Here is a 27,366-nt window from a genome sequence, read left to right as displayed (position 1 = left end):
GCAGCGACTGTTTGCAGGATTTTCATACATAAACACATATCACGTAGTTCAAAAACCTGGAGATTTGTAACTTATAAATGCAATTGCATCATTCAACTATTTAGTTGGACTATCGGGGATAATAATATGCAGCGAAACAGCTGGCTAATTGTGTAAATATTGCAAGTCATGAGGATTTTATAGTGTTTACCGGCTTTTTATGAGGTCGAATTACATCATACACACCCCCGACACACCTCCAGGGTTCAACCAATCAGAGTGCAGGATTCGGTACCGGCCCACACTAGCTTGCAATTTCAGTAAACAAACCGGTTCGCATATATAAGTAGTGTTTGCATCATCCTTCTCATTATTCTTCAGGAAGAAACTATTTTGAGACTACCTCAGCTTCCGACCTCAGCTTATCATCCTTGCAGTTTTATCGCTATCTTACCAAAGTTCTACGCTAGCTACAGCAAATAAACACAAGCAAAAATGTCTCTTATTTTAAGAAGTGTGCAGAAGACTCCGTCTTTCAATTTCAACAAACTGAGAGACGATATCGTTGCATTGAGAAGAATAATGCGGGTCGACAGATTTGAGTTAGCCGTGGTGTGTATGGATGAGCCTCAAGTAAGAGAACTGAATAAGTTATATAATGGGAGAGATGAACCTACAGATGTGCTATCATTCCCAAGATATCAGGTAAGGGAATCAGAAAAAAATATGTAATTATTTTATGTTTTTATATCAACAGTGCGTGAACTAATACATTTGCATGGATGAAACATCTGTTGAAATTTAGCACTGTGTGAATAGGATTAAAGGGAATGTGTTTCAAAATTTTATTTTATTAAAAAAATATCTGATAAGGTGGAAAGAATTACAAAGAATAAGAGAGTAACATTTCGATATCGTCTTCAGTTCGATGAAAGAGTCAATCAGGAATTTAAAACTTTGGCTGTTGCCATGTGTAATTTTGTTATTCTTTTAACTCAAAATGATGAAATAATATTAGTAATAACTGTCAGGAAATGTTTCTGTTCATTTTAAGCTGAAATAACAAGGTATTAAATGAAAGACACCCCAGTCGCTATACAGGGTGTATCAAAATGATTGGTACCCATCAAGTTTGAAAAGCATTACAATTGTATGGTTTGGTTTATGACTTGTTATACAATTAACCTACAAATTATATGGATCTGTTATGTTGAATTTTGGTGTGTCAGACTCATCCATTATCAATGAAAATTGATGGGTACCAATCATTTTGATACAGCTTGTATTTTGGACTTATATGTGATTTATGACATGTCAAAATGCTGACAAACACAACAATTTTGGCTGATTCCAATTAGGTGTAAGTTAGGACGTGTGCAAGCATTACAAAAATGCCAAAAAGTCAAGTTTGAAAAAAAATTAACCAATTTTCATAAAAAGCAAAAGCAAGTCCAAAGATTGTTTCAAATTAAATATCAATACTGTATTGCTCTTGTTATTTTTCATGCCCTTGACTCTCAGTTCAGTACGGTATTCAGTAAATTTGATCAAACTGTATTTCTCAGGTCAATGATTCTACAAAAACAAATTTGAAAACAAACTAAAGCCCAAAATTTTCCACTTTACAATGTCAAATTCCGCTTTTTTCTGCTTTGTAATTTTTACGATGGAAAATTCCGATAAGGTTACTGCCATATCGCAAGACAGAGACTGGGTATGGCAGTGATTGGCGATTCTTAGATCGATATGTAGGGCCTATGCTGGTGAAATGATAGTTTATTAACTTTTTAATATTTCACTCTATTATGTTGAATTTTGAAGCCAATTTTATTTAGTTCATGTAAAAAACATTTTTTCATTAATTTTGCTTTTTTTAAAAGCTTTCAGTTCATTTTATTCTCTTTGTAGCAAAACTGCTTTTTCTGTGTTTCTTCCCGAATTTCTTTGCGGAAAATCCTCAACGCGGACAACTTCTGGCTTTAACAAAATACAGTGATTAATACTAATAGAGAAGTCAAAAATAAAATGCTATTACTGACATGAAGTTTTGGCCATCTTGGACGAAGGCCATCATCACAGCGATAGCAAATTGGTTTTGACAAAATTCACAGTAATATGCTAATGAATTTATACAGTTAATATTATGTAGGCTAGTATACTAGTATATGCATGCCAAATCAAAAGGGGAATACCCTCCCGGAATACCCTGTGCTTTCAGAACAAACATAATAAGGGGCTGTGCAATAATTATGAGCCAGGGGGGTTAAAATTTCCAAATGGCTTCCCAAAAATCGCTTGCCCCCCAATTTGCAAACCTTAAATAGTCTAGATACATGTTGCAAGCACAGCAAGCATGAAAATTTGCGTATTTAAGTATTTCTGTACTGTTTTCCTAAGCCTTTTTAGAGTGTTTTATTTAAAACCCTCCACCATCAGGGCTCATAATTATTGCACAGCCCCTAATATATGGCCTACGTGCAATGTAACAATGTGGTTTCAAGTCACTAGTTTCGAGTACATTACTATTCATCTTTCACTTCCTATGAAATGTCACGGTTAATTTGACATGGAATGTTCGAGTTTCATTTCTGTGTACTGTAATTGTTCAGAATCTGTCAACCAAACAGGATCTCACAGCATCATACCGGCTGGCCGGCATCATTTATTGTGTTTGTATCATTTCCTCCTCTATTCTTAGTAACTACAATTTTGTATTTCCTTAATTGCTATAATAATGTTATTGAACTTTTTTTGGTACTTTTGAAAATGACATAGGCTACCAGTTATTCTTTGGGAAACAGTTATTTTTAAGTCAAATCTGTTCTTAAAGTAAAATGCAAATAAATAGCATGTCAAATACTATATTTTGATGGGAAATGTTATTTTTATATATAATGCATCTTTTTTTTTATTATTATTTTATCTGCTCCCAAACTACAAATGCAATATCTACAATCAAATAACATAGCAGATATAAATGTGTTTTAATTTGGAGGGATATATTTTAATCAGTCTCTCCTGAAGTAAATTGTGGAATCTGCAATTGTATAACATCAGATACTTTTTATGATTTGGGAGGTGAGGTAGACATGTTTTAATTGGTCTGAGCAAAAATGCAATGTCTTCTTTTTGATATTTGGGAAATTGGGAGGTATATGTAAATCATTCTCTCCCAAAGTAAAAGATAATCTCTGTAAGAAACAATAAAGTGGTCTAGAGGATATGGTGTGTTTTTGTCAGTGGCACCACCAGGAGGGGCATGGGGGAAAACCCCCTCCAGTCAGAACTCTTTCCCTCCAGTTTCCCCCAGTAAAAATGAAAAAACAATCCACTTTTTGTGGCAGTTTTGAGCAAAATTGGTTGATTTTGCCTCCCCCCATTCCCTTTTCCCCCATGCCCCCCCCCCCCAAAAAATACCTGGTGCCGCCACTGATTATGGTCTGTTTGTGTGTCTTTTCAGAACTTGAAACCAGGCAAACTCCCTGATCCATGGAGCGATGTGAACGATTTAGGTGATATCTATCTTGGTATTAGCAGTATACAGGCATGGTGTGAAAAGAATCACATAGACCTTGACACAGGTTTACCGGTGAGTACAGAATTACAAAGAATTTCTTTTAAAATATCACAATGGGTATTGTCAGTAAATTTGGTTTGCAAGAATCAAAATGTATCATTGAAACTGGAATAAATCTATGATAGAGAGATTAGTCAGATATTATCTACCAAGTGACTGAAAATCAGATTAAATTAATATTTGTATTTATACAAATATTGATTTAATTTGATTTTTCAGTCACCTGTAGCCGATTAAGGCAATTATTGTATAGCAACAAAAACACAGCTGTAAGGATTTTTATTGGTTGGACATATTTTAAAGGAATCCTTCCAGAAATTCCAAAAATAGAATTAAAATGATACACAATGCCAACAAAAAAAAGTAAGCACTTTTTCACTACCCTCTACATGCATAATTATGCATAATTATGACCATATTTGAAATCAGCATGAAAAAGGCCTAGTATTGGTTCAGCGGTTCTTGAAATAGCTCTTGATATTTTGAGAAAATATCTCACAACTTGGACTTTTTATGTTGAAGCCTATGGCTAGCACACAGAGCATTAACATTTGGGCTTAAATTAACACTAGATAAAGGTAAATCCATCATTTTTAAGAAAGTAACTGAAATAATTTGAAGTAAAGAATAAAATGCCCATTTGTAAAAACAAAAAGACCTAAACTGGGAGAAAGTTGCACTTGGTTGTACTGAAACAAATGTAAACAGTCATTATATTAAAAGGGCATTTTGTGATCCACAGTCTCATCCCCCCACTTTTCCCAAAAAAAGTTGAGATTTTGATATTACTGGATACCTCTGGCTACATAATGAAATTTTAATTTCGTTCTGGTGCACCAGAACGAAATTACAACGCATTGTCTATGGAGCAGTGTAATACACATAATCATGCATAACTCGCAAATGCAAAATCGGAATCAACTGAAATTTTGGGAATAGGTTTTTTTCGTGGATATCTACTGAAACATGTCATAAAAAGAGGATGCTAGGATCACGAAATACTCCTTTAAATGCTCAGTATTTTAAATTAATTTCAATCATTCGAAAATACAATATATACCAATTTGACCCATGTTAATTTCTATAAAAGTGCATTTCAGTGTCTCCTACTACCCTTGTATTCTCTAAAACACAAATTTTAATTAGTGCAGGTATAGGCTTGCTATTCAAGGTGTACACGTGCGGCATTGGAGCCTTAGGCTTTCGTGTGCAATGTAGCTCAATGTGTACAGTGTGTTACCATAACATCTCTAAGCATATTGTAAAGAAGATTAGAATATTATTTGTTTGTTTTATCTATGTTATATGTTATGATTGATATTATATGTAATATTGCTGAACTTGCTTATTATGCAAGGTTATGAGGAATTGTGACCTTAGTCAGTCTGACTGAGTGGCCCACTTGGTCCCCTTGAGACCCCCTTAGAGGTCGCTAGACACGTGCATGTCTGCCCACTTGGCCCACTTGGTGACCTCCTCAAGTGGGAGATCCCACTTGAGCTTGACCACTTCGCCCCCTTGAAGTGGGAATTCCCCCTTCAAGTGGGAGATCCCCCTTCAAGTGGGAGCTGGCTGGACAGTATATAAGGAGCAGCCGGCCAGGGTCACAGTCAGTTGCTGGCATAGCTACCCAGCGGCTCACACCGATCACAAATCCTCTTGCCTGCCTAATAATATACATGAACCTGATAATAAAAGATATTCAACATTATGATCTGTGTTAAAACTAGCCCCTTTATTTAGAAGTCTATCTACATAAAAGTTTACATTGGTGGCAGCGGTGACTTCTAATAAAAATTTAAAATTTTCCTAAACAAATTAGAAGGAAATCAAGAACCCAAACCAAAGAAAAGAAAAGAAGAAGAAGAAATAAGAAATAAAATATAAAAAACAATAAGAAGAAGAGGAAAAGAAATAAAGGAAGAAGAAGAAAAGAAAAGAATTAAAATAAATTAAAAGCCAACAAAATAGTCGAAATGGCAAGATACGATGCACTCAGTTCGTCATCAAGAGCTTCAAGCTTCTTAGGATTAAACACCCTTCTTCATACAGAAAACTCACTTCAGCATAAACCAGAGAACTATCACAAATCTATGTATCACCACGGCACATCTAGAAATACAGGCAGACACATGGACAGTGGATTAGGTGAAGCTACCCCATGGAGAGATAGGACAAGGCCACATGCACAGTCAGAGGCGTTTTACATTCCACTAGATGAACCTGACCTGAGATGCCCGATTAGGCCTAATACCACAGAAACAGGTGTCCCAGACAGTCACCATGGTCACAACAGTCCACTCAGTCCACAAGAGGGCGACATACTGCATGAATTAGAAAGTCTGAGGCGAAGATGGCGATTCATAGAACTAGAAAATCAGGAACGTGAACAGGAAATTCAAGCTACAGCGGCAGCGGCTGATATCAACCAAAATAGACAATTCAACAACAGACATGGCCCCCTAGATGCACAGCCTTCCAGATACGAGAGAGCTTTATCACAAGAATTAGATGCTTTAAGACAGCGACTGAAGCACGTAGAAGACCAAAATCAAGAAACAAGTCAAAATCCTCCCCCATCTCTCCCTAGGACATCCCCAAGACGAGCAAACCAACTAAGAAAAGAAATAAAACCAACCAAATATGATGGCAAAACACCATGTGAGGACTACATGATACATTTTGACATGGTGGCAACTGCAAATGGGTGGGGCTACGAAGAAAAAGGTATCCAATTAGCGCTCATCTTGCCTATCCAGCAAGTAGTGTACTGAGCAGTCTTAGCCGATCCTTGCGGCAAGACTATGTTTCAGTCTTGGCAGAGCTGGTCAGCCTCTATGAGGCAGATAAAACTGAAGATATCTGCCGAGCAGAATTGAGAGGTAGGCAGCGTAAGCCTGGTGAGACGATATCAACACTTGCTCATGATATCAAACGAAAGACCAGAAAGGCATACCCAGCAGCGTCAGCAGAAGTTCAAAGCACGATAGCCACAGATCAGTTCATAAGTGCTTTGGGCAGAGGAACTGAAATTGCTTGGTGGGTACATCAGTCAAAACCCGGAAGCATCGAAGATGCAATCACGGCTGCACTAGACTGGGAGTCGTGGCGTACCACGCCCACAGACCCACAAAGAAAAATTAGAGCAATGGAACTGAAGGCAACCCCAGAAACAGACACCAAGGCAGCCATATCAGCAGATGTGAGCAATGCAAATATGACGACTTTGATGCAGCAATTGGTCACTGGCATTTCTGATGTCATAGACAAGAAACTAACACAATTTAGCTCCAAGACCACGCACCAAGCCCACAGAACCTATGCTAAAAGGCCATGGCAACCAAGAGACCCAACAAACATGGAATGTTATGAGTGCCATGAAAAAGGTCACATCCGCCGAAACTGCCCTAGAAGCAACCAACAACATGTAGCGTCTAATGGTCCCAATAACAACCAGGGAAACTACTAAAGCCAAAACTCGAGGTCCGGAGCAAGGCTGACCAATTAATACAAAAAGGACCAAAATTAGCAATTAGAACTGGCACGATAAATGGGACGATCACAAGATTATATATAGAAGGGAAGATTCTAGGGATACCTGTCACCTATCTAGTTGACTCAGGTTCGGATATCACAGTAATTCATCCAAGGATCTTCAACTCTATCCCTGAAGATCAACGTCCAACCATATATGCAGTACAAGATGAGGTAGAGATGGCAAATGGTAGTATATTACCCACATCTGGTATAGGCATGTTCAACATAAAAGTACTGGATCGTGATCTTCAACAGAATACATGGATAGGTGATATAGAAGAAGATGGAATACTTGGTTGGGACTTTCTTACTGCCAATGGATGTGTGATTGATGCAGCAAATAGAAAACTTATAATTGGAAACCCAACAAAGTCATCCATAAGTAACCAATCCAATATAAATGTGCCCAAGAAACCAGCTGTCTGCAGAGTAAGAGTTAAAGAAACAGTGGTTCTCCCTCCATCAAGTGAAACCATAATTCCAGCCCAACTCAGTGAAGCACTAGAAACCTCATGTGGTATAATCCAGCCAAAGCCACAGTTTGTTGACAAATTTGAAGTGATGATAGCATCAGCTGTGGTTAATACAGAGAAGGACACAGTGCCTCTTCGACTGCTCAATCCATCACCTAACCCAGTTAAACTTTACAAAGGAACTGTAGCTGCATTCTGTGAAGCTGGTGAGGTCATGGAGCAGAAACCTACTCCATCATGCAATGCTACACATATCACATCCCAGAAACATGCAAATGATTTCCAACAAGACGAAAAAGACAAAGAACAAAGAGAAATACCTGATTTCCTAGAAGAATGTGTCTCCAGAAGCTGTGAAAACTTGGAGACCGAAGAGCAAAAATATCAAGTTTACCAACTCTTCAAAGAATATTCAACCTTATTCGCCAAGTCATCATTTGACTTAGGTAGAACCAACATTGTGGAACACACAATCGATGTTGGTAATGCAAGACCCATCCGTCAACCACCACGCCGAAAACCATTACATCTTCGGGTAGAGGAGGAGAGACAGGTGAAGGAGATGTTAGATAAAGGCATAATATCTCCTAGCTCATCCCCTTGGAGTTCAGCGACAGTGTTAGTTAAGAAGAAGTCTGGTGATTGGCGCCTGGCCATCGATTATAGATTGGTAAATGGTGTATCTAAAAAAGACTCTTATCCGTTGCCGAATATTGCAGATCACTTAGATGCTCTTGGAGGCTCCAAATGGTTCAGCACGCTAGATTTAGCATCTGGATTTTGGCAAGTTAAAAAAAAAAAAAAAGACAGAGAAATTACTGCATTCAGTGCTGGAAATGGTGGCTTATACCAGTTCAACGTCCTGCCGTTTGGCTTATGCAACTCAGCAGCAACATTTGCTAGAGTCATGGAGAGGACTCTGGCTGGATTGAACTGGAATACATGTCTAGTATACTTAGATGATATCATAGTACCAGCGCCATCTTTCTCAGAAGCAATTACCAGAATCAGAGCCGTATTTGATCGACTTCAAGAAACAGGTCTAAAACTTAGTCCGAAGAAATGCAATTTATTCCAAAAAGAGGTAGAATACTTGGGACACAAAATCTCCGAAGAAGGAGTCAAAACGGATCCGAAAAAGATCAGCGCAGTAATAGATTGGCCCACACCGAATTCAGTAACAGAAGTGAAAAGTTTTGTTGGAATGGCATCGTACTACCGTCGGTATGTGAGAGGCTTTGCAGAGATAGCTAAACCACTGCATCAATTAGCTGAGAAGCAAAAACCTTTTATATGGACGGAAGAATGTGAAGAAGCACTGCATAAACTGAAGGTGAAATTGACCAGTGCCCCTGTGTTAGCATATCCAACGGTTACGGATGATTTCATACTAGATACAGACGCGAGTCATTTTGCTTGTGGTGCAGTGCTCTCCCAAGTTCAAGGAGAAGAGGAAAAGTCATTGCCTACTTTAGCAAATCTTTCACAAAAGAGCAAAGAAGATACTGCGTAACACGGAAGGAACTCCTGGCAATTGTAGAGTCAATTAAGCACTTCAGACATTATCTAGTTGGGAGAGAGTTCTTAATTAGAACGGATCATCACGCCCTGCAATGGTTACGACAGTTTAAACACGCAGAAGGACAACTTGCACGTTGGATACAGTTCTTAGAAACCTACCATGGCACAATTGTCCACCGTGCAGGCAAACTTCACCAGAATGCAGATGGAATGTCTCGCCGACCCTGTAGAGAATGTCGACATTGCGACAGAAAAGAGGATGTGGAAAAAGAAGCTAAAGATAACTGTCTTGACCATGACCATGAAGATGAACCTGGAATGGTGACAAGTACAAGTACATTAACATCACCTAAGCAAGAGCAAAATGCACAAAGTGAGGAAAAAGGTGCAGCAGCAATAAGTTCTAGTGTGATCAGTAAAAAGCACTTTGTTGCAGCTTTACAGACAATTCCAGAAGAAAGTGATGAGATTGATCGTGATGAAGAAGAGACAGATGATGATAATGAAATACCCGATTGGAGTATGGAGAACTTAAGAAGAGCACAACAAGATGATCCAGACATAAAACCAATGATAGTCTGGAAACAAAAGTCAGATGTTCGACCATCATGGAAAGAGGTATCATCATCTAGCAGAAAAACAAAATCATATTGGACACAATGGGATCGCATGACTCTAAGAAATGGTGTACTCTATCGAAGATGGGAGTCGGGTATCGGTGACGAAATGTATTGGCAATTAGTTGTACCACGGCAACTAAAACAAGAAATATTACAGCAACTCCATGACACTAGAACAGCTGGACATCTAGGATCTAAGAAGACACAAAGCCGAGTAGCAAAGCGATTCTATTGGCATGGTAGTCTGAGTGAAATTGACGCTGGTGTCGTAGCTGTGACATATGTGCATCCAGAAAACGTCCCCATAAAACACCAAGAGCACCTATGCAAACTTATACGGTGGGTGCGCCATTGGAACGAATAGCCATTGATATAATGGGCCCGCTACCAGAAACAGAAAATGGCAACAAATATATCTTGGTCATTGGCGACTATTTCACTAAATGGACTGAAGCATATGCGATCCCAAATCAAGAGGCAATAACTGTAGCAAGAGTAGTAGTTGAAGAGTTTGTATGCCGATTTGGAGTCCCTCGTCAGCTACACTCTGATCAAGGAAGAAATTTTCAATCAGCAGTGTTTCGAGAAATGTGCCGTTTACTAGATTGCGACCAGACTAGGACCACACCCTTTCATCCAATATCTGATGGAATGATTGAGAGATTCAACCAAACTGTAGAAGCAATGTTGAGTAAATTTGTGGCAGTAAACCAAAAAGACTGGGATCTACATTTACCATTTCTAATGATGGCATACCGAACAGCGGAGCACGATAGTACAAAAGTAGCACCAACAGAGGCTATGCTGGGTCGCCAAACGGAATTACCTATTGATCTAATAGTGGGTGCCCCACCAGAAAATGACGATAAAATAGACCTACCAGAATATGTACAAACTTTGAAAGATAAACTAGAGTACACCCACGATTTCATCCGAAAATCATCAGTGATTGCTACGGATACACAAAAGAAGAGCTATGATCACAGAGTCACCAAATCATCATACAAGGCTGGAGATGCAGTATGGTTACACAATCCTGCAAGAAGAAAAGGGATTTCACCCAAACTGAGTAGACCATGGGAAGGTCCATTTACAATCATAAACAAACTCAGTGATGTTACTTACCGAATCCAGAAATCAGAACGATCAGCACCAAAAGTAATCCATAGCAACCGTTTGAAACCTTATGAAGGAAGAGACCCACCAAGCTGGTTTAAGCTCACAACAAGTTCAAGTACAAATCAAGGCAGCCAAACTTTTCAAGATGCAACTGCACAGACTGATGCCAGTGAAAATATAGAGGAACAAGTCATGTATAACGATACACATGTAGAAGTACCTGAACCAATCGTGAACGAAAATATCAATGATAATGAAATGCATACAGATGAAAACGAGATTGGTGGATTTCAAATGGAGTTTGACGATAATACATCAAGAAATGGTGTGAATGAAATGACAGAAATGAGTGTAAATCATGAAGAAGAATCAAGCACAGCAAATCAAAAGAAAGCAGAAGCATATAGTGAAAGTCCAAACAAGCAGAATGCAAGTAATAGACCTAGAAGGAGCAATAGAAAGCCAATATGTCCAAAACGGTACAAAGATTTCATATTGCTGCATGATACCGAATGCAACTCGGAGGAGTGGGAGTCGAATGATGACAACAAAGTGAACCAAAGAGAAAATGATGATAATTGTGATGGTGACGATGAAGACTCAGCAAGTGACGAGAGCAGCAGTATGGAAAAACCAAGAAATAAGAGTGATGATGATCGTGATCATGAAGGAAATGGCTTTCATAATAGAAGCAAAATGGACAAAAATAAGAAGGACCATAGACAAGAGAGAAGAAGTAGAAGAATCACTCACCAACCAGATTGGTTGAAGTTCTAATAATAAGAAAGAATTGACTAGAAGTGTAGCAGTTGTAGCAGTATGAGATAGGGACGGCGGGGTAGAGGTTGAGAAGAGAAATGAAACAGAATGTAAGAAGTAGCTGTCTGACGAGAAGAAAGACCACGAGATGTACTAATGAGTTCGGTCAAGTAAGTTATGATAATGAAGGAATACTTACGCGAGGACCGTTGATGAGAATGGACATGGTGGTTACATAGTGAAGCAAATTAATGCTAATGAATTTGCCGAAAGAAATGGAAGACAGTGATGAGAGTCGGGAAAAAGAAAAGACGGAAGATTTGAGAAGAAAGAGATAGATGGAAAGGAGAGAAGATGAAAGTAAGGCCTATAATAGAGCCTACACAAGCTACAAACTGCTAAGTCAAATCAACAACGAAAGACATGGTTGCAGATATGAACACTGATGTAGGGTGAAATCGACATAATGCCAAGAGCAGTCAACAAAATACGACACGTGTATAAACGTTTTGAGGAGCTCTAAGAGTGACAAATAGACCATGTATGTAAACTGCAACGCATGTCCGTACCCGAAAAGATAGGAGAAAAAGACGATGGTACAACAGAAAGGAAATAAACTTATAAATAAACTCTATTATGGAAAGTACACCAGCAGTTTACCTCATCTAAACTGAAATGGACTGAAAGACATTAATGATCCAGCATAGTAAACAGCCAAGGACAAATTTGTTTTGGTCAAGCATTCATGTCCTCATGGGGACATGACCCGACTACCATGACTACAGGCTGGACTACTAGATATCCAGGGCAGTACCTGGGGAGCACTGTTTCTGAAGTTCATGTGCTGAGACACAAATAGTATGCTCATGGTGTACGTGATGACCTTAAGGAGTGAGACATAGCTCAGTCTAGCAGAGGATAGATGTAACAGGTGGATTTGGCTGAGGGATGAAGGAGAAACCCATAAAATACCCACTTCAAGTGGTCAAGTGGGGACAAGGTGATATAAATAGCTGTACAAGTGGGAAATGCTCACAACTTATCCAGACAGCGTTCAGCTTACACCACCATATTTTTAGGAGCAAAATTTTCAACAGACCATTCATCTTCACAAGATTCGACTTTGACTGTATAGATATACATTGTATCACGCTATGTCTACAGGAAGTGCAAGCAGCAGCAAGAAGGTGGCGTGCAACCAGCCAAATTGCACACAAAGCTTTAAAGACGCTTGGTACATGGACAGGCATTGCAACCAAGTGCACTGGCCATGGTATGTAGATCCATTCGTTTGCAGGTATTGTAACGAGGATTCCAAATGTATGCAGCGTTTGAAAGACATGTGAAAACAGACAAACACCTGAAACGGTACCAGCACGCACAACAAGGAGAGGCCGTCACTGAATTCGAAGATGACCGCGAACACTGGCTGCTCCGTAGTCACAACTCTGGATTAATTAATGCTAGACAGTACACTAAACTAAACAAAATTCAAATTAATGCCGACACCCTGATGGTGCAAGCATATGATCCGGAGAACCCAGGAGTGAACGAACAATCGACCACAGTTATGTCTGCCCAAGAGCAAAACAAGGTTATCGATGAGATCTTAAATGAGAAACCTGTGGAAGAGCGATAACAAGCCGGACAAGCCAGAAGAAACGACGACCAGTATCAATGTACCCTGTTCACGGTACCTACTCTTTCTGACAACCATCATCATGAAGAAACATTGGACAACGCTGATTCCTGTGATGCCACATCCTACAGTACCACGTCGTCAACGTCCAACCCATATCCTAAGAGACACTACCCCTCCCCAACCCGTGAACCTATGTCCCCGGAAGCCCCCACCAAACGCATTAAATTGGCCACCACTGTTAGTAATGCCAAATCGCTGGAGAGTAAAATCCAAGCTTTAGTGGAAGCGCTAGACAACACAAACGAAAGCGCCTTGATGAAATAGAGAGAAACATGAAGCTGAAGATTGTGGATACCAACCAAGAACAGGCTAAACATATCATCAATCAAATGAGTCAGACATTGGCTACAGAATCATTCAATACCAGAAAATATGTAAAAAGTTTATTTGAGGTACTGTCAGATGAGCTGAGAGAGCGTGATGGTTTGTAAAGTAAGTAAAATAAATCTATAGGCACTTTTCGGCCAACCTGTTTATGTTTTTAGTCAAAAATAATTAGGAAATTTCATATTGTAACAAAAAAAATTGTATTATGCATAAAAAGTAAAACTCACACACTCTCTCTCCCCTCTGTAGCAGCTCAATTAAGATTTGCATATCATCGGGCAATTGCGCTGTTCTTTTATAATGTTAAATGTGTTGTGGAATTTCTGTGGACATATTTAAAACGCACGGTACCTACAGAAACATCCTATCACAAACGAGAAACTCAAATGGACTCTACTCATCTTTTAATACACCGCTTTTAAAAACTGTTTTATAGTCGCTTGATCTACCATTTCAAGAGAAAGGAACCTCTCCACAACACTCCGGAAATTGAACTCTGTATTTTTCAACAAATGGAATGAACAGAACATGAATGAACTTGTTGCCACGCATGTATGATTGCTGAATTACAGAAACTATGTTGTACACATGTTAAAGTTACTAATATTTCTGGAAATGTTTGATTGACTGGTGGATATTTTTAATGTTACATATTTTTCACATCAGATAAAGGTCCCTTCTTGTTTGGACGATTTATTTATAAATGCTTTGGCTTTTACTAAATTCATGCCCGATGGAGGCAATAGCTAAATTATACAAAATTAATACTATCTCACAATATTATGTACTGCCATGTTCGAGAATAACCTTTGTTGTTAATTGTGAAGTTGTTCTATATACATGTATAATAAGCATATGCGTTGATATATCATTGTAAAACATGTTGTGAACAAAATTTATATGATTATTTAGAGTACCATTTTTCGATTGATTGGACTGAGAGTTATGTTTAACCTTTTGGTATAATTGTGTGGAAATTGAGAGGTTATTTGGAAACAAAAAATTCTAAGCTCTCTTGCCAAAAACACGCTGGAAAATTATGTGGTACTTTTCTTAAAGCAAACTATTGATCTTTTAATATTTGATGTTATAAAATGTATTGACAATTTTCTTGACTGGAACATAACAATTTTATGAAATGTTCTGAGCCTATATGGGATCACCTTACTGGTTACATGATAATTTGGAAATGTATAATTTGAATAATGTAGCCTGATCATAGTGTGAAAGTTCCTAGTCTGCGAAAAATACTGTTAATACTTTGATTACATCATACATTGTTGTGTGTTTGGAGTGATAAATCAAAAATTAGTGTGGATGTTTAGAATGTTATGACTGTTGTGAAGTACATTTAGGCCCTAAAGGTAAAACTGTCTATGTTATCACCATGATGAATATGATGAAGGATTGTAAATAATTGTAGTTATTATTACTGTTAAAACAAGTTCATAAGGAACAGTTTATAATGAGTTTCAAGTAAGTTGAACTTCGTTTTGAAAACCTATATCATTATAGTTGTGTACATAAAGCAGTTTATTCAAAAGTATACTCAAGCTTTAAAACTGGTCAAAATTTACCTTTTCAAGAAATGATTTGGCTTTTAACCATCAATTTACTTTTGAATTAAGATTTAGAAAAGACATCAATTCATTCATGACATGATTGTATATAAAAGAATTGAAGTATCAGTTTAAATGGCAAAATCGGAAGTTATTATATCTGTTTAAACAAAGGTATTTGGGAATTGCCATGTTTTGGAAGAAAGGACTGATAATGTAAGTTTATTATAATGAGGAGTTTTTGGATAATGTTATTTTGATCATGATTATGAAGTAGTTAGTACTTGATATAGTTGTTGATAAAATACTGTATGTCTAACTTTTAGAACTTATAAAATGCTATAAAGTTTTGTATATATTCCACTACATAATGTTAAACATGTTGAACGCCCAACATCATGCAAATATTGATTGATCAAGTTAGAATTACGTGCACTTGTTTATTCATAGGTTATGTACGCTATGTATACCCGTACATTCGAATATTCAAAATCATGATGAAGTCAGAAAGTTATAAATGAGATTTATAGCAACTATATAAAGCAGTTAAAAGATTTGAATTAAATCATAATTAATTTGTAATAATGTTCACTTTTCTAAAATTGTATAGAGCACCATGGTTCAACCAAATTTAATACAATTTCAAATTTATATACAATGCCAATGTATGCCAGATAATTGGAGTTGAGTAGAATTATCTTTAGAAATATTTTGATATGATTGTTCATCAAAACTACTGGATTTAAAGAAATGTAAATAACTTGATTTCTAATCTTCTTTCTGGATTAACTAAGATTCGAGGCTAATCCTTTTTAAAGAAGAGGGTTATGTAAAGAAGATTAGAATATTATTTGTTTGTTTTATCTATGTTATATGTTATGATTGATATTATATGTAATATTGCTGAACTTGCTTATTATGCAAGGTTATGAGGAATTGTGACCTTAGTCAGTCTGACTGAGTGGCCCACTTGGTCCCCTTGAGACCCCCTTAGAGGTCGCTAGACACGTGCATGTCTGCCCACTTGTACTTGGCCCACTTGGTGACCTCCTCAAGTGGGAGATCCCACTTGAGCTTGACCACTTCTCCCCCTTGAAGTGGGAATTCCCCCTTGAAGTGGGAGATCCCCCTTCAAGTGGGAGCTGGCTGGACAGTATATAAGGAGCAGCCGGCCAGGGTCACAGTCAGTTGCTGGCATAGCTACCCAGCGGCTCACACCGATCACAAATCCTCTTGCCTGCCTAATAATATACATGAACCTGATAATAAAAGATATTCAACATTATGATCTGTGTTAAAACTAGCCCCTTTATTTAGAAGTCTATCTACATAAAAGTTTACAATATCATGTATATAATGTATTCTAAAAAACAAGCTTGATCTCATGACTGAGTTCAAAAATGGTAGCATTGACAACAGAGACTTCAGATGTCCAATTTTAGAGGTTCTTCAGCTCCATCCAAAACAAAATTGTTGACCTATAATATGAGCCCTGGGATCATATACTCATCATCAATATAAACAATTTAAGCTGTAATTAAATAGGTAATATAAGCACTGTAGATTTAAACCAACTCCTACTTTATAGACAAGGGTTGCCAGGTTCCCATTGGTAGGCAAATTGGGTGTATTGAAATATTTCTGCACCAATTTGTGCTTAAATTTGTTTTAATTTATTTTTAAAGGAAACTTTGTTGAATTTTCAACCCCTTAACTTTGCAAAACTTTTGGTCACAACTGTGAACTCTGTGCATAGAAAGTGTACAGCTCAAATTACCGTACTTTTCCTGACCAGACAGTCCATGCCAAAATTGTTACACCTTTACATTTCATCGAATCTCTTTTTGATGTCTGTCATTTTGAACATCACACTTGAAAGATGTATGCTATGTAGAAACTTTATTTTGCAATTTCATAATTTGCATATTATTAGCATATTTGCAAGAAAAAACATTATAATCCCTATAATCCCTTCTTATCTTCACTGATCCATCAGATACCTATTGTTATGAATGGTCAATGAAAAGCTTCAGAACTGGGCTACTAATGGTCTGTCAAGTATCTATAGTTATTTTCATGACTGTGTCAACTCAAAAATCATGCAAGGTCGAATGTAGGAAAAGTACGATCAGTTGAGCTGTATGAATAGGGGAAAATTGGGTGCCATGTTAGCGGTTTTCCCCATAGTTTGGGCTGAATGTGTGGCAACACTGTATGTAATGTATGACACTCAGGGATAAGAGGACGTGAGTAAGTCGGTATATGAAATGGCTGGTGCAAGCAAAGCTAGGCGAAACCAGGCTAAGTATTCCATGTGAAGTGTCTACTTAAAGAACTCCCACAGATGGAACATTGCATTTTGATTTATTTAAGAATTGACATGAATAATTATACAGACAGATTAATTTTATGCACTAATTTATTTGTAGAACACTGTGCTAGTATAAATCAAGGGCAGGAAAGAGAATGTTTGAGAATATTTGATATAAAATTAATTTCAAATTTGTCAGAGCCACTTTTAGAGAAAAAAAACTATACTGCACTAATATCTATATATTAAAAGCTTTTGACTATGCCAATAAATAACAGTCAAGAGACAAAAATGATATTTCAACTTCAATGCTACACAAGCTTACACAGACGCTGAGGTTCCTGACTAATTCTAAGAAAGAAAATGTACAGTTGTCTGCAGTTGTCTTAAAGTATAGCTGTGCACAGTGGCGTATAGCGTGGGTCCGGGCGTGGGTCATCATATGGGGGGGGCACCGACCATGATATTTTTTGGGGGCACGGGTCTGATGGGGGGGCACAAGCCATTTTTCGCCATTTTCCTATGGGATTTTTAAAATTTCAGATCGATGGGGGGGCACATGCCCCCGGTGCCCCTATGATACTACACCACTGGCTGTGCACATTACCCCATTAGGCCTGTATGAAATCTGTTAAGCCAGGATGGTGTCAAAACCCTGGTAAAACCTGGTGCTTGAAAGAACATAGAGGACCCAAAGTTCACATATTTGCTTTAAAAGCACTATTTTGCTGTGAAAAACTGCAAAAACAACATTTGTTATGCACTCTGCATACATTTATGAAAATGAGGGAGTGTAAGCCTTCCCTCCCCTTTTATGATCTTTTGAATGGTGCAATTTATATTTAGGCCTAAATGATGCAAGATATCATGTTCATTCAGTATTTCAAAAACAAGTTGAAAGGTCAGTTTGCTGATATCCGAGACCCAGGATCCCAGATCCAGTCACGGGCTGTTTAAACCAGTGATGGATGGATTCTTGTCAGGGCGCAAGTTACACGCATGGCATGGCAATGTGATCATCATGATCAAACACCCACCACGAGGTATATTTACAGTTACATCTCAACAACATGATGAATGTCATCCATCTCCAGCGTCAATTCATCATGTTGTGATGCTCGCTATGCATGTGATGCAGCAGTTGATGCAGGGATTTCTATTCCCGGAAACAGATGGGGTTAAGTTAACTTAAAGGTTAAATTACAGTCGTGGGTTGGACGTCCTTTTCCAACAAAATAGAAAAGTGACCTAGATAAAAATGTACCGTACCTGGCTCCACATGGATCTTCATCGCCATGATCACGTACTACATGTAAGAAGAAAAACTCGTACTAACACCAGGTCAGAGCTGTCGATAACCAACTAGCTCGGCTGAAACGTGTGATCAGCTATTTGAGGGGCGTCACAGTTTGCGAACAGGGCTGGTTCTAAGCCTAGCTACCTTATTTAGCTACTTAAGCTAACTAGCTAGGTCTGAACTCCCACCTAACTAGACTGGATCCCTGCCGGTTCTAATTATTTCGCTCTCTAACTAAATTTATTATATGTCAGTTTACCCTGAGCTACTAAATTCAAACTAAACTTAACTTAAGGGATCTGGAATGAGCGTTTTGAGGTTTTCGACAGTATTTTTTGTGGGACATGAGAGCACATCAGACATATCGAATTGCATTCTGAATACGAAGAATGTCTTTCTGATATCAAATAATTTTCATTTTTGAAATTCACAACATAATACAAATTTTATGACAAATTATTAAAATTTGATATTTTTCACATTTTGATATATAACAGTCCTCAAGTAAATTCTATAAATCTAATGATATATTCTTGAAGTGTATGTAGCTGGGAGGAAAAGCCGATGATCAATTGAAAATTTTGACCTTTCATATTGAAGATATGGATTTTTTTGGTGTTTTGGGGAAAAAATCCATATCTTCAATACGAAAAGGTCAAAATTTTCAATTGATCGTCGGCTTTTCATCCCACCTACATACACTTTAAGTATAAATCATCAGATTTATAAAGTTTACTTCAAGTACTGTTAAATATCAAAATATCAATTTTAATCATTTGCCATAAAATGTGTATTACATTGCGAATTTCAAAAAATCAAAATTATATGATATCAGAAGGCCATTCTTCGTATTCAGAATGCAATTCGATGTCTGATGTGCTCCAATGTCCCACAATAAATACTGTCCAAACGTTCATACCCCAGCCCTTAAACTAAACCAAATTAAATTACAATTGAAATATTATGCTTAATCAAAACTGAAGCAAAATAAGCTGGACTAAAATAATAAACCAAAGCATAGCCGGGGGGAGGGGGGGGGGTGTTGTAGGAAAATTTCAGTAGTTTAATTGAGATGGCAAAAATATAAAATGAAATGTTTGTCTTCATGGTCTACTCTATGACCTACTGAACATTAGAACTCGGGCAGAATTTCATGTTTCACCGTCAGGCCCGGACCGTCAGGCTTTCACAGGGTGGTGATGAAGAAGCTGGTTATGACTTCATATTGAGGAATTAAACTTTGGCTAAACCAACTAGTATAGGCCTACTGAAATTATATAAACTGAAAATTGATTGTAATTTGTAACAAAATCATGGAACATTATTTATAATTAGAACTCAAAACAAGTAACGAACCCATTTTTGTAATTATTATTTTGAGTTGAATGCAGGGCGGATGATGAAATCAGACTCACAACAATGAAGACCAGATAATATATATTTATTTGATATGAGATACAAATTAAATACATACGTTGACATTTAAAAATTGATTATAATTTGTAATAAAAGCATGAGGCATCATCTATAATCAGATAATTAGAACTCAAAACAAGTAAAAACCCCATTTTGTAATTATTATTTTGAGTTGAATGCAGAGCGGATGATGAAATCAGTTCTACAACAATGAAATCTAGACACGGAATCTAGATAATATTGTATTAATTAGTATTTGATATGAGATACCAATTAAATAAATATGTTGGCATTTTGATTAGAGCAAAGTACTGTAAGTGCCAACTGATAATGAAACTGTAAATATTGTATGTGTAAACAACAATTTATGAATGATGCAATGCAATCTCTTTCAGTAGCGACACCAGGATTTTGGGGGGGGGCATGGGGAAGTGAATTTCAGGGGGGCAAAATCAACACATTTTGCATAAAAAAAAAAAAAAAAAGTGGAAATTTGTGTGATTTGGGGGTTTTGCCTCAAAAGTGGGGGCCAGACTGTTGAGGCAAAAAGTAGTACAGCCACTGATCTCTTTATGATTCTGCCATTAACCTCTTATCTGATATTTTTATTGATATTTTTTGATTTGGTTGATCTGTAAGTGCCAGCTGACAAATAAACACTGGATTATTGTTGTCATTAAACATTTTGTGAATGATGCAATTTATTTGGAGCCTAACCAGTTGTGTTGTTTTTCAATGATAACTAAGTAAAACAAGTTTAATAAACTTTGTAAAACAAGTCTGAAACACCGTCAATCCGAGCCCCCGTCAGTCCAAAAACCTGTTAGGGTTAGGGTTAACCCTAATTTTTCAGACCATCGAGTGTTCGGATTGACGGTGTTTCAGACTGATGGGGAGACTTCGTAAAACACACAATTTTTAAAGGATATAAACTGAATGTGCTATTCCAGTTTAAATGCATACACCCCCTGTGGAAGACAGGAAGATTTTTGAACTCCCACACAGGGAGTGTGAATTTCAAATAGAATTACCTGATTGGATGGCTCCATTTGAAATCAATACCCCCTGTGTAGGAGATTAAGGTCATGTCTTCCATATGGGGTGTATTGACTTCCGCTGGAATAGCCCAATGGCAAAATGAGCCATTGTTGTGTGACACTTTTAATCCGTGTATCAGTTTGAGAATTCAGTTGGAGCTAATTGCAATAGCACAGTGTTGATAGGTTATAGTCAAGTTTATCTCAAAATGCTAGGCTTTTTACTGAGCAGTAATAATATTTAAAGATGTGAAAAATATGTGAAAAATATGAAAATATTAGACTGTAATGTTACAGTGACATAGCGTGGGTCATCATATTGGGGGAGGGACACTGACCATGATTTGGGGTCATCGGGTCTGATTGGGGGCACAAGCCATTTTCGGCAATTTTCCTATGGGATTTTTTAAATTTAAGATCGATTGGGGGGATGTGCCCCCCGTGCCCCTATGATGCTATGCCACTGGGGTGTTATATGCATAATTTAAACCACACTTCATGGGGAGGGCAGGGTGTATATGTGTGGGTGGGTGGGCGGGGTGGATCAGTTGTTGACTGCAAATGAGGACACAAATAAGACTTTCCACATTTAAACCACAGACCCACATGCAAACAAACACTCGTCCTCAGTTCGAACGAGGTCTGCAGTAGGTCCCAATTGCTTGCCAAATGCATATATGTCTCCCATTATGCATTAAAAATAATGACCTCATTTCGTAACATACACACCCCTACACATGAAAAATCTGACATTCCTCGATTTGGAGATTAAAATGCTATGATTCGGATGTCCATGGGTGATATGGCGAGCTCATAATTATTTTACTTTTTGTTTCCTTTACAGTTGGTAGTGACACATGGTCTGTGCAAGTTGATTGGGTACAAAGATGACTCACTTGGGCAGTGGAAACAGGTAAGGTTATAGTATGTTTAGCCATTCTTTTTCCCTCTCAGACCGCTGTTCAAAGAGCATTAGTGAGTGACAAATGCAGGTGTTGATACATGATGGCTCAAGGAGCATAAATGGTTGAAATATGTTGAAAAGGCAAACTTTAACTCTCTCTGCTCACACAAGCTTTGGGTTTTAACTTTTAAGCAAGTAGAATTATTTGTCACTCAGCAATGCTCAAAGAACTTACTATATACTATGAGGTAAGTGCATGGAATGCAGACAGGATTTGGACAGGATGATGAAACAGGGAGTGGGCTAAGTCTGCCTCTGATATATTCAAATCATCTTGAACTTTTCCTGAGAAGTAATGATGCAAGATGATGTTACCAACTTATATATTGCACAGTTGTAGGCCTATAATTGGTAAGTTAGGCTATTCCATTTTAAATCCACACTACCCCTGTGGAAGATATGGGAAATCTCTTCCACAGGGGGAGTGTGAATTTGAAATGGAATGAGCACATTTAGGCAGCTCCATTTGCATTTCATACACCCTCTGAGAAAGATTCCACAGAATGAGTTTCAAATGGAACTGCTTAATGTGTTCATACTCCCTCTGTGGAGGATATTTCCAAAATCTTCCACAGGGGAGTGTGGATTTTAGATGGAATAGCCCGTTGCATGCTAAACTTGCTTCTCAGACATGCTCATAGTAATGACATAGTTCTTTGACCCCAATAAGCTTCTATATTCATTACATGACCTTTGAATATGTTGGGTACTACATATTCCACAACTTGAAGACATCTTTTGAGCTATGAGCATTGAATGGAGCTAAATCATGAACTATGCCATGAAAGATGATGCTAGTGTTTGGGTTCAATTTGCAGGACAGAAATTGTGAGAAGTGTCATGATGTTAACATGCTTTGATCGCATGCTCATCCAATTCAGACAAGTTCCATGAACATGTGCGATAATACCTCATGCCACTGATGTCAGAAGTTTTACAGATGGTCAAAAAGCTTCAAAACTGGTCAAAAACATTCAAAGTTAAAGGAAGTTGCAGTAAACAGGTGTAAAGTTTCCTAAACTTGATCTGTCAGGTTAAAGTAATTTTGTGGCACAACTTTGTTCAATTTTGTTCAACTGTGTGAAATGTTTACTAAACCTTTGCCAACTTCATGCAATCGTTGTGCGATTAAGATAATTTTGACCAACTTCTCAGCGACATTTTTAGTTGCCTTGAGACATGGTTTTTATTCTGATGATAATCAGACGTCTCACTGTAATTTCTGCCATAAATTGTGACATGAAAATCATGCTTCTCAGTGACTGATTAACTTTTATGCCAGGGGTGGGGAATTCCAGGGGAAACACATTTAAGAAAAAGGGTAACAAAAATGTTAGGGGGAGACCAAATTTGTCTTCTGAAAAAATGAACACCCCCATTCCCCCTGGTGTAAATTGATCAGTTTTATAAAGAATGGAGATGAAGGTGAGTATTAACAAAGCACAAAATATCAGCATCAAGTAGCAAGGAGCACACAATCCTCAACTACTTAAAAATGGAGTTAATCAACTTTCAAGTGAACTATGCACGTAAGCGACCATTCCCTTTTAAAGGGAATTTTTATTATTGTACTTTTTCTCTCTTGTTCGCCAGATGCACGAGAGAGAACTCAAAATCATTGAGAAATTTAACAAACAAAGTGGAAGAGATCTTCCTTTTCTGTGTCCAGTTCCCAATGTTAACAAGGGACAGAAACAAGCTTTAATACCAGCAGAGGAGTCTCTTATCTAAGGACCATGCATCATCATGGTTTAGTTGCATGGATAGGCCTACCTATTTGTCACGGACAGTGTTAAAAGAGACAGGACTGATGCAAGGCGATCAGATGTACAAAATAGGATTATGTCAATAAGCTTGAAAAGCTTATATTTCATTAAATGAAATGAGAAATGTTTTTTTACCAGCATATGATTTAGAATCTATAGTGTCTAAGGACCATGTATTTTCATGGTGTTCAGGGACAATGGGTAGATAGAGTTGCTGTGGGGTAGCTAGGATGTTGGTGTCAAATTAATGAAAATAATGCTATGGATGAATGGATCATCATTGAATAGTGTAAATAGTGCTTGAAAAGCGTACAAAATGAAAGAAAATTGAAATTTTCACTAATTTTTGTTATTAATGTGTATAGGCCAAATATTTTTTATGGATATAATATATCCAAACCGGGTGTCCAAAATAATGAATGATGACAAAGTTATCAGACTGGGGCCAATGGTGCACTCAAATGTGGACTGGTTGTCAATATGATGCTGGAACTGTTACTGTGTCGATTACTACTCTAGTCATTAAAATATCTATGATCTTGAAGAATAATGCGGTACTGTATATTGTATTCTACTAGACTTACACTTACTAGTTGTACATATTTAATCTGAAATATCACTTAATCAAAATATCACCATCTATATAGAAAATTAAGTAAATTTGTAGTATGTCATTATGTATGATGCTTTTCTGAAGTGTTCGCTGTATCGCAGATGAAATACGCACAAAACACTTTATCATAATTTTATATGCATCATATTAAAACGTTGTTACATGTATCGCTCTCATGAGTAAGACTCTTGATAGTATTTCTTTTCTATTTTTCTATCATGCTCCCAGCATCATTTTCACTTAGGCATTTAATGCTCATCAAAAATAATTAGCTATAGTTACCATTCTTTTTTAAACAATATTTAAGCAATTTTATGCTCAGTATAAAGTTAAATTATATTTAATCTTACCTTCTATTTATTTGTCTTGAAAGTGAATTTATGAGACTGAATTGATTGGTATATCATAAAAATTTCAAAAAGTTGAGAAACCAGACATAATTATGATAAACAAAGCTTAGATTTTAAACAGTTCTCTCAACAAATATTTTGACTTACTCGATATATTGACATAATTATGTTTTTTGAATAAACACACCAAACATAAAACTAAACTATTTTCATTATAGTTGCTAATGAAAGAAATTAAAACTATAAGGCCTAAAAAATTGTTTGATTGGCATAACATAAAAAAAAAGAAAAAGGGTCGGTCGGTCGGCAATTTTTATTATTAAAAAAAAAAATTACACACATTTTATGCTGTAAATTGTTTTTTTTTTTTTTTTTTTTTTTTTTTTTTGTTTTAATTTTAGGGTGTTTTTTTAAAATTATTTATTTTTTGCCAAAAAATATGAAAAAAAGTCTAGTGTCGGGCCTATTTTTAGGGTCGGTTGGGTTAAGCCAATCAAACAATTTTTTTTGGCCTAACTTGATAGTGAAAGCTGTCCAACGAATGGTTTGTGACAGTTGTTTTGCATCATTACATTTTTCCCGTTTTATTATAACAAACTTGGATTATTTCATTGCATCAATAGCCTGACCACCTATTAGCTTTTCATCTCCATTATACATTTTTCTAGCTTCCTTCACATTAATGTCATTAAATAATCTCCATCAAATTATATTATTATTTTTTCTCCTTTATTTTGCTTGATGATATCTATTATGTTTTTCTTGTAAAGATGTAAAGAATTATATTTCAGTAAAAATAATATCAGGGAAGTGGTTGCACCGGCACTTTCCTAAAGAATTAACTATTGTTAGCAGCACAATAATTACTCGGTTCCCTGTTGTTTTATTTTCCTGTAGATGTATGAGAAAGAAATGGATATCATCAAGAAATTCAACAAAGCAACAGGCGGTCATGTTCCGTTAAGACCGGCAACCCCGCCAATCGCCAATGACGTTGACAAAGATGAATTAATCTCCGCCATGAGCTAAAAATGACACTTGTTAACAATGTGCCAGTTTACAAGACTGTGTCGGAGACTAATTGACTAGTCTATGCCGGAGACTGTATACTATGGACACAGATCTAGATCAAACTGATGATCTTAACCAAAGACTCAAGTGTCTTATAGATATTGAACTAATGACTTTTTAAACTGTGGAGGAGGCTAGAAATTTACTTATACTCTGGAAATACACTGCGCCTTGAACTATATCTCCAAACATACAGTTCTTCGAGGATAGGTCTATAGAAATAGGGTCTACATCACAAACTTTTTGAAACATGGAACTTCAAATTTCAAATACCAAGATGGATAAGTGCTTTTAGTAGGTATAATGGTTAAGCCCTTATATTGGAGACTGGAATGGAGACAAGGCCTGGGAGACAAGGGTGGAGGTGCACAGCAATTCTTCAGTACTTTTTTCAGAGAATTAAAAAAACTGTTCCCTTCCTAGCCCCATCCCGGTAGTTTTGACAGGGTTGGAAATCCCCAATTAATCCACCATACAATGTGAGAAAATAGAGGAGCACGCAAGACCAGGTACCACTGGCTCCACATGTCATATCGGTTCCCCTTTTGCATATGCTATGATCATAGGTGGATAAAAGAAAATATCTTGTTCCATCCAGCTGGACAAGTTAACATTTGGGATGATACTTGTACTGGTTCTGTACAAAAATATATGGAAAATAATCAAGTTTTTACCTCTTTCAAATCTAGCACTTTCATCAATCTAAGCCTTATATATCACAATCTTTTATCAAGAAGGTTTTTTGATGCACTGAATTTTCATAGTATAGATTATTTATATACTACTATAAATATTTTCTCTCAATAACTTTTGAGTGAATACTTTTGTACTTGGAACCTATGGTTCTATTGGTCAATAAGTCAGCGAAGTGATGAACTTATATTTGGCCAGAAATGTGCAATTTTACCATGCATGTCTTTTCCTTTTTTAAAGGAATTTTTATTTTAAAATGCATATCATTACCTTTGATTTTGAAGTTCGGTTTATATCAAGAATATTTGATAAAACAAAAGAGGGGTTCAACAGTGTGTACATGTAATACACTTATTATCATCACAGGAGCATAAAATGAAAATGATAAACTAGGACCAAAAACAAACAAAATGCTGTAAGAAAATATTGCTCATGTGATTGAATAATAGTCACATCACTGTGGTTTGAGATGTCAGCATCGATGTGGATTATTTTGATTAGGATCGGGGGTATTCAAGTTTGGTTTTGGTAGGGACGTGCCGCTGAGAATTTGTAAGTCGACCCATATATACCAATTTTTCAAGAAATTTGGACCCATTGATATACCAAAAGTCAAAATTTTCAGCCAAATTGAACCCAAATTCTTAGTTTTTACAAATTTTCCCAAAATTTTGG

The 27,366-nt window shown here is 37.0% G+C and overlaps 2 protein-coding genes across 3 annotated transcripts; both read left to right on the top strand.

Moving 5' to 3' along the window:
* Window positions 1–27,146, top strand: LOC140162565 (endoribonuclease YbeY-like). 2 transcript variants are annotated; one of them, XM_072185822.1, is made up of 4 exons: window positions 1–684; window positions 3,440–3,568; window positions 22,079–22,147; window positions 23,792–25,170. In XM_072185822.1, exons 1-4 carry the CDS (start codon window positions 475–477, stop codon window positions 23,927–23,929), a joined length of 546 nt encoding a protein of 181 aa, XP_072041923.1. In that variant the 5' UTR covers window positions 1–474; the 3' UTR covers window positions 23,930–25,170. The 2 variants fall into 2 exon arrangements, with proteins under 2 accessions (XP_072041923.1, XP_072041924.1); XM_072185823.1 differs by lacking the exon at window positions 23,792–25,170 and adding an exon at window positions 25,825–27,146 and having other exon boundaries at window positions 15–684.
* Window positions 9,298–11,603, top strand: LOC140163237 (uncharacterized). The gene is made up of 2 exons (XM_072186635.1): window positions 9,298–9,815; window positions 10,001–11,603. The coding sequence occupies exons 1-2, from the start codon at window positions 9,298–9,300 to the stop codon at window positions 11,601–11,603; spliced, it is 2,121 nt and encodes a 706-aa protein (XP_072042736.1).
* Window positions 27,147–27,366: the final 220 nt, after the last annotated feature.

The sequence above is a fragment of the Amphiura filiformis genome, chromosome 10, assembly GCF_039555335.1.
Source record: "Amphiura filiformis chromosome 10, Afil_fr2py, whole genome shotgun sequence".
In the NCBI taxonomy this organism is placed as follows: Eukaryota; Metazoa; Echinodermata; class Ophiuroidea; order Amphilepidida; family Amphiuridae; genus Amphiura; species Amphiura filiformis.
This window is presented reverse-complemented; position numbering and strand designations above follow the sequence as displayed.

Excerpts from the sequence above, each read along its gene's own strand:
- LOC140162565 (XM_072185822.1), top strand. The coding sequence starts at position 475 with ATGTCTCTTATTTTAAGAAGTGTGCAGAAGACTCCGTCTTTCAATTTC. Across the intron at positions 685-3,439 it reads TATCATTCCCAAGATATCAG|AACTTGAAACCAGGCAAACT; the intron begins GTAAGGGAATCA and ends GTGTCTTTTCAG. Across the intron at positions 22,148-23,791 it reads CACTTGGGCAGTGGAAACAG|ATGCACGAGAGAGAACTCAA; the intron begins GTAAGGTTATAG and ends CTTGTTCGCCAG.
- LOC140163237 (XM_072186635.1), top strand. The coding sequence starts at position 9,298 with ATGTCTCGCCGACCCTGTAGAGAATGTCGACATTGCGACAGAAAAGAG. Across the intron at positions 9,816-10,000 it reads TCGGGTATCGGTGACGAAAT|AAAACGTCCCCATAAAACAC; the intron begins GTATTGGCAATT and ends ATGTGCATCCAG.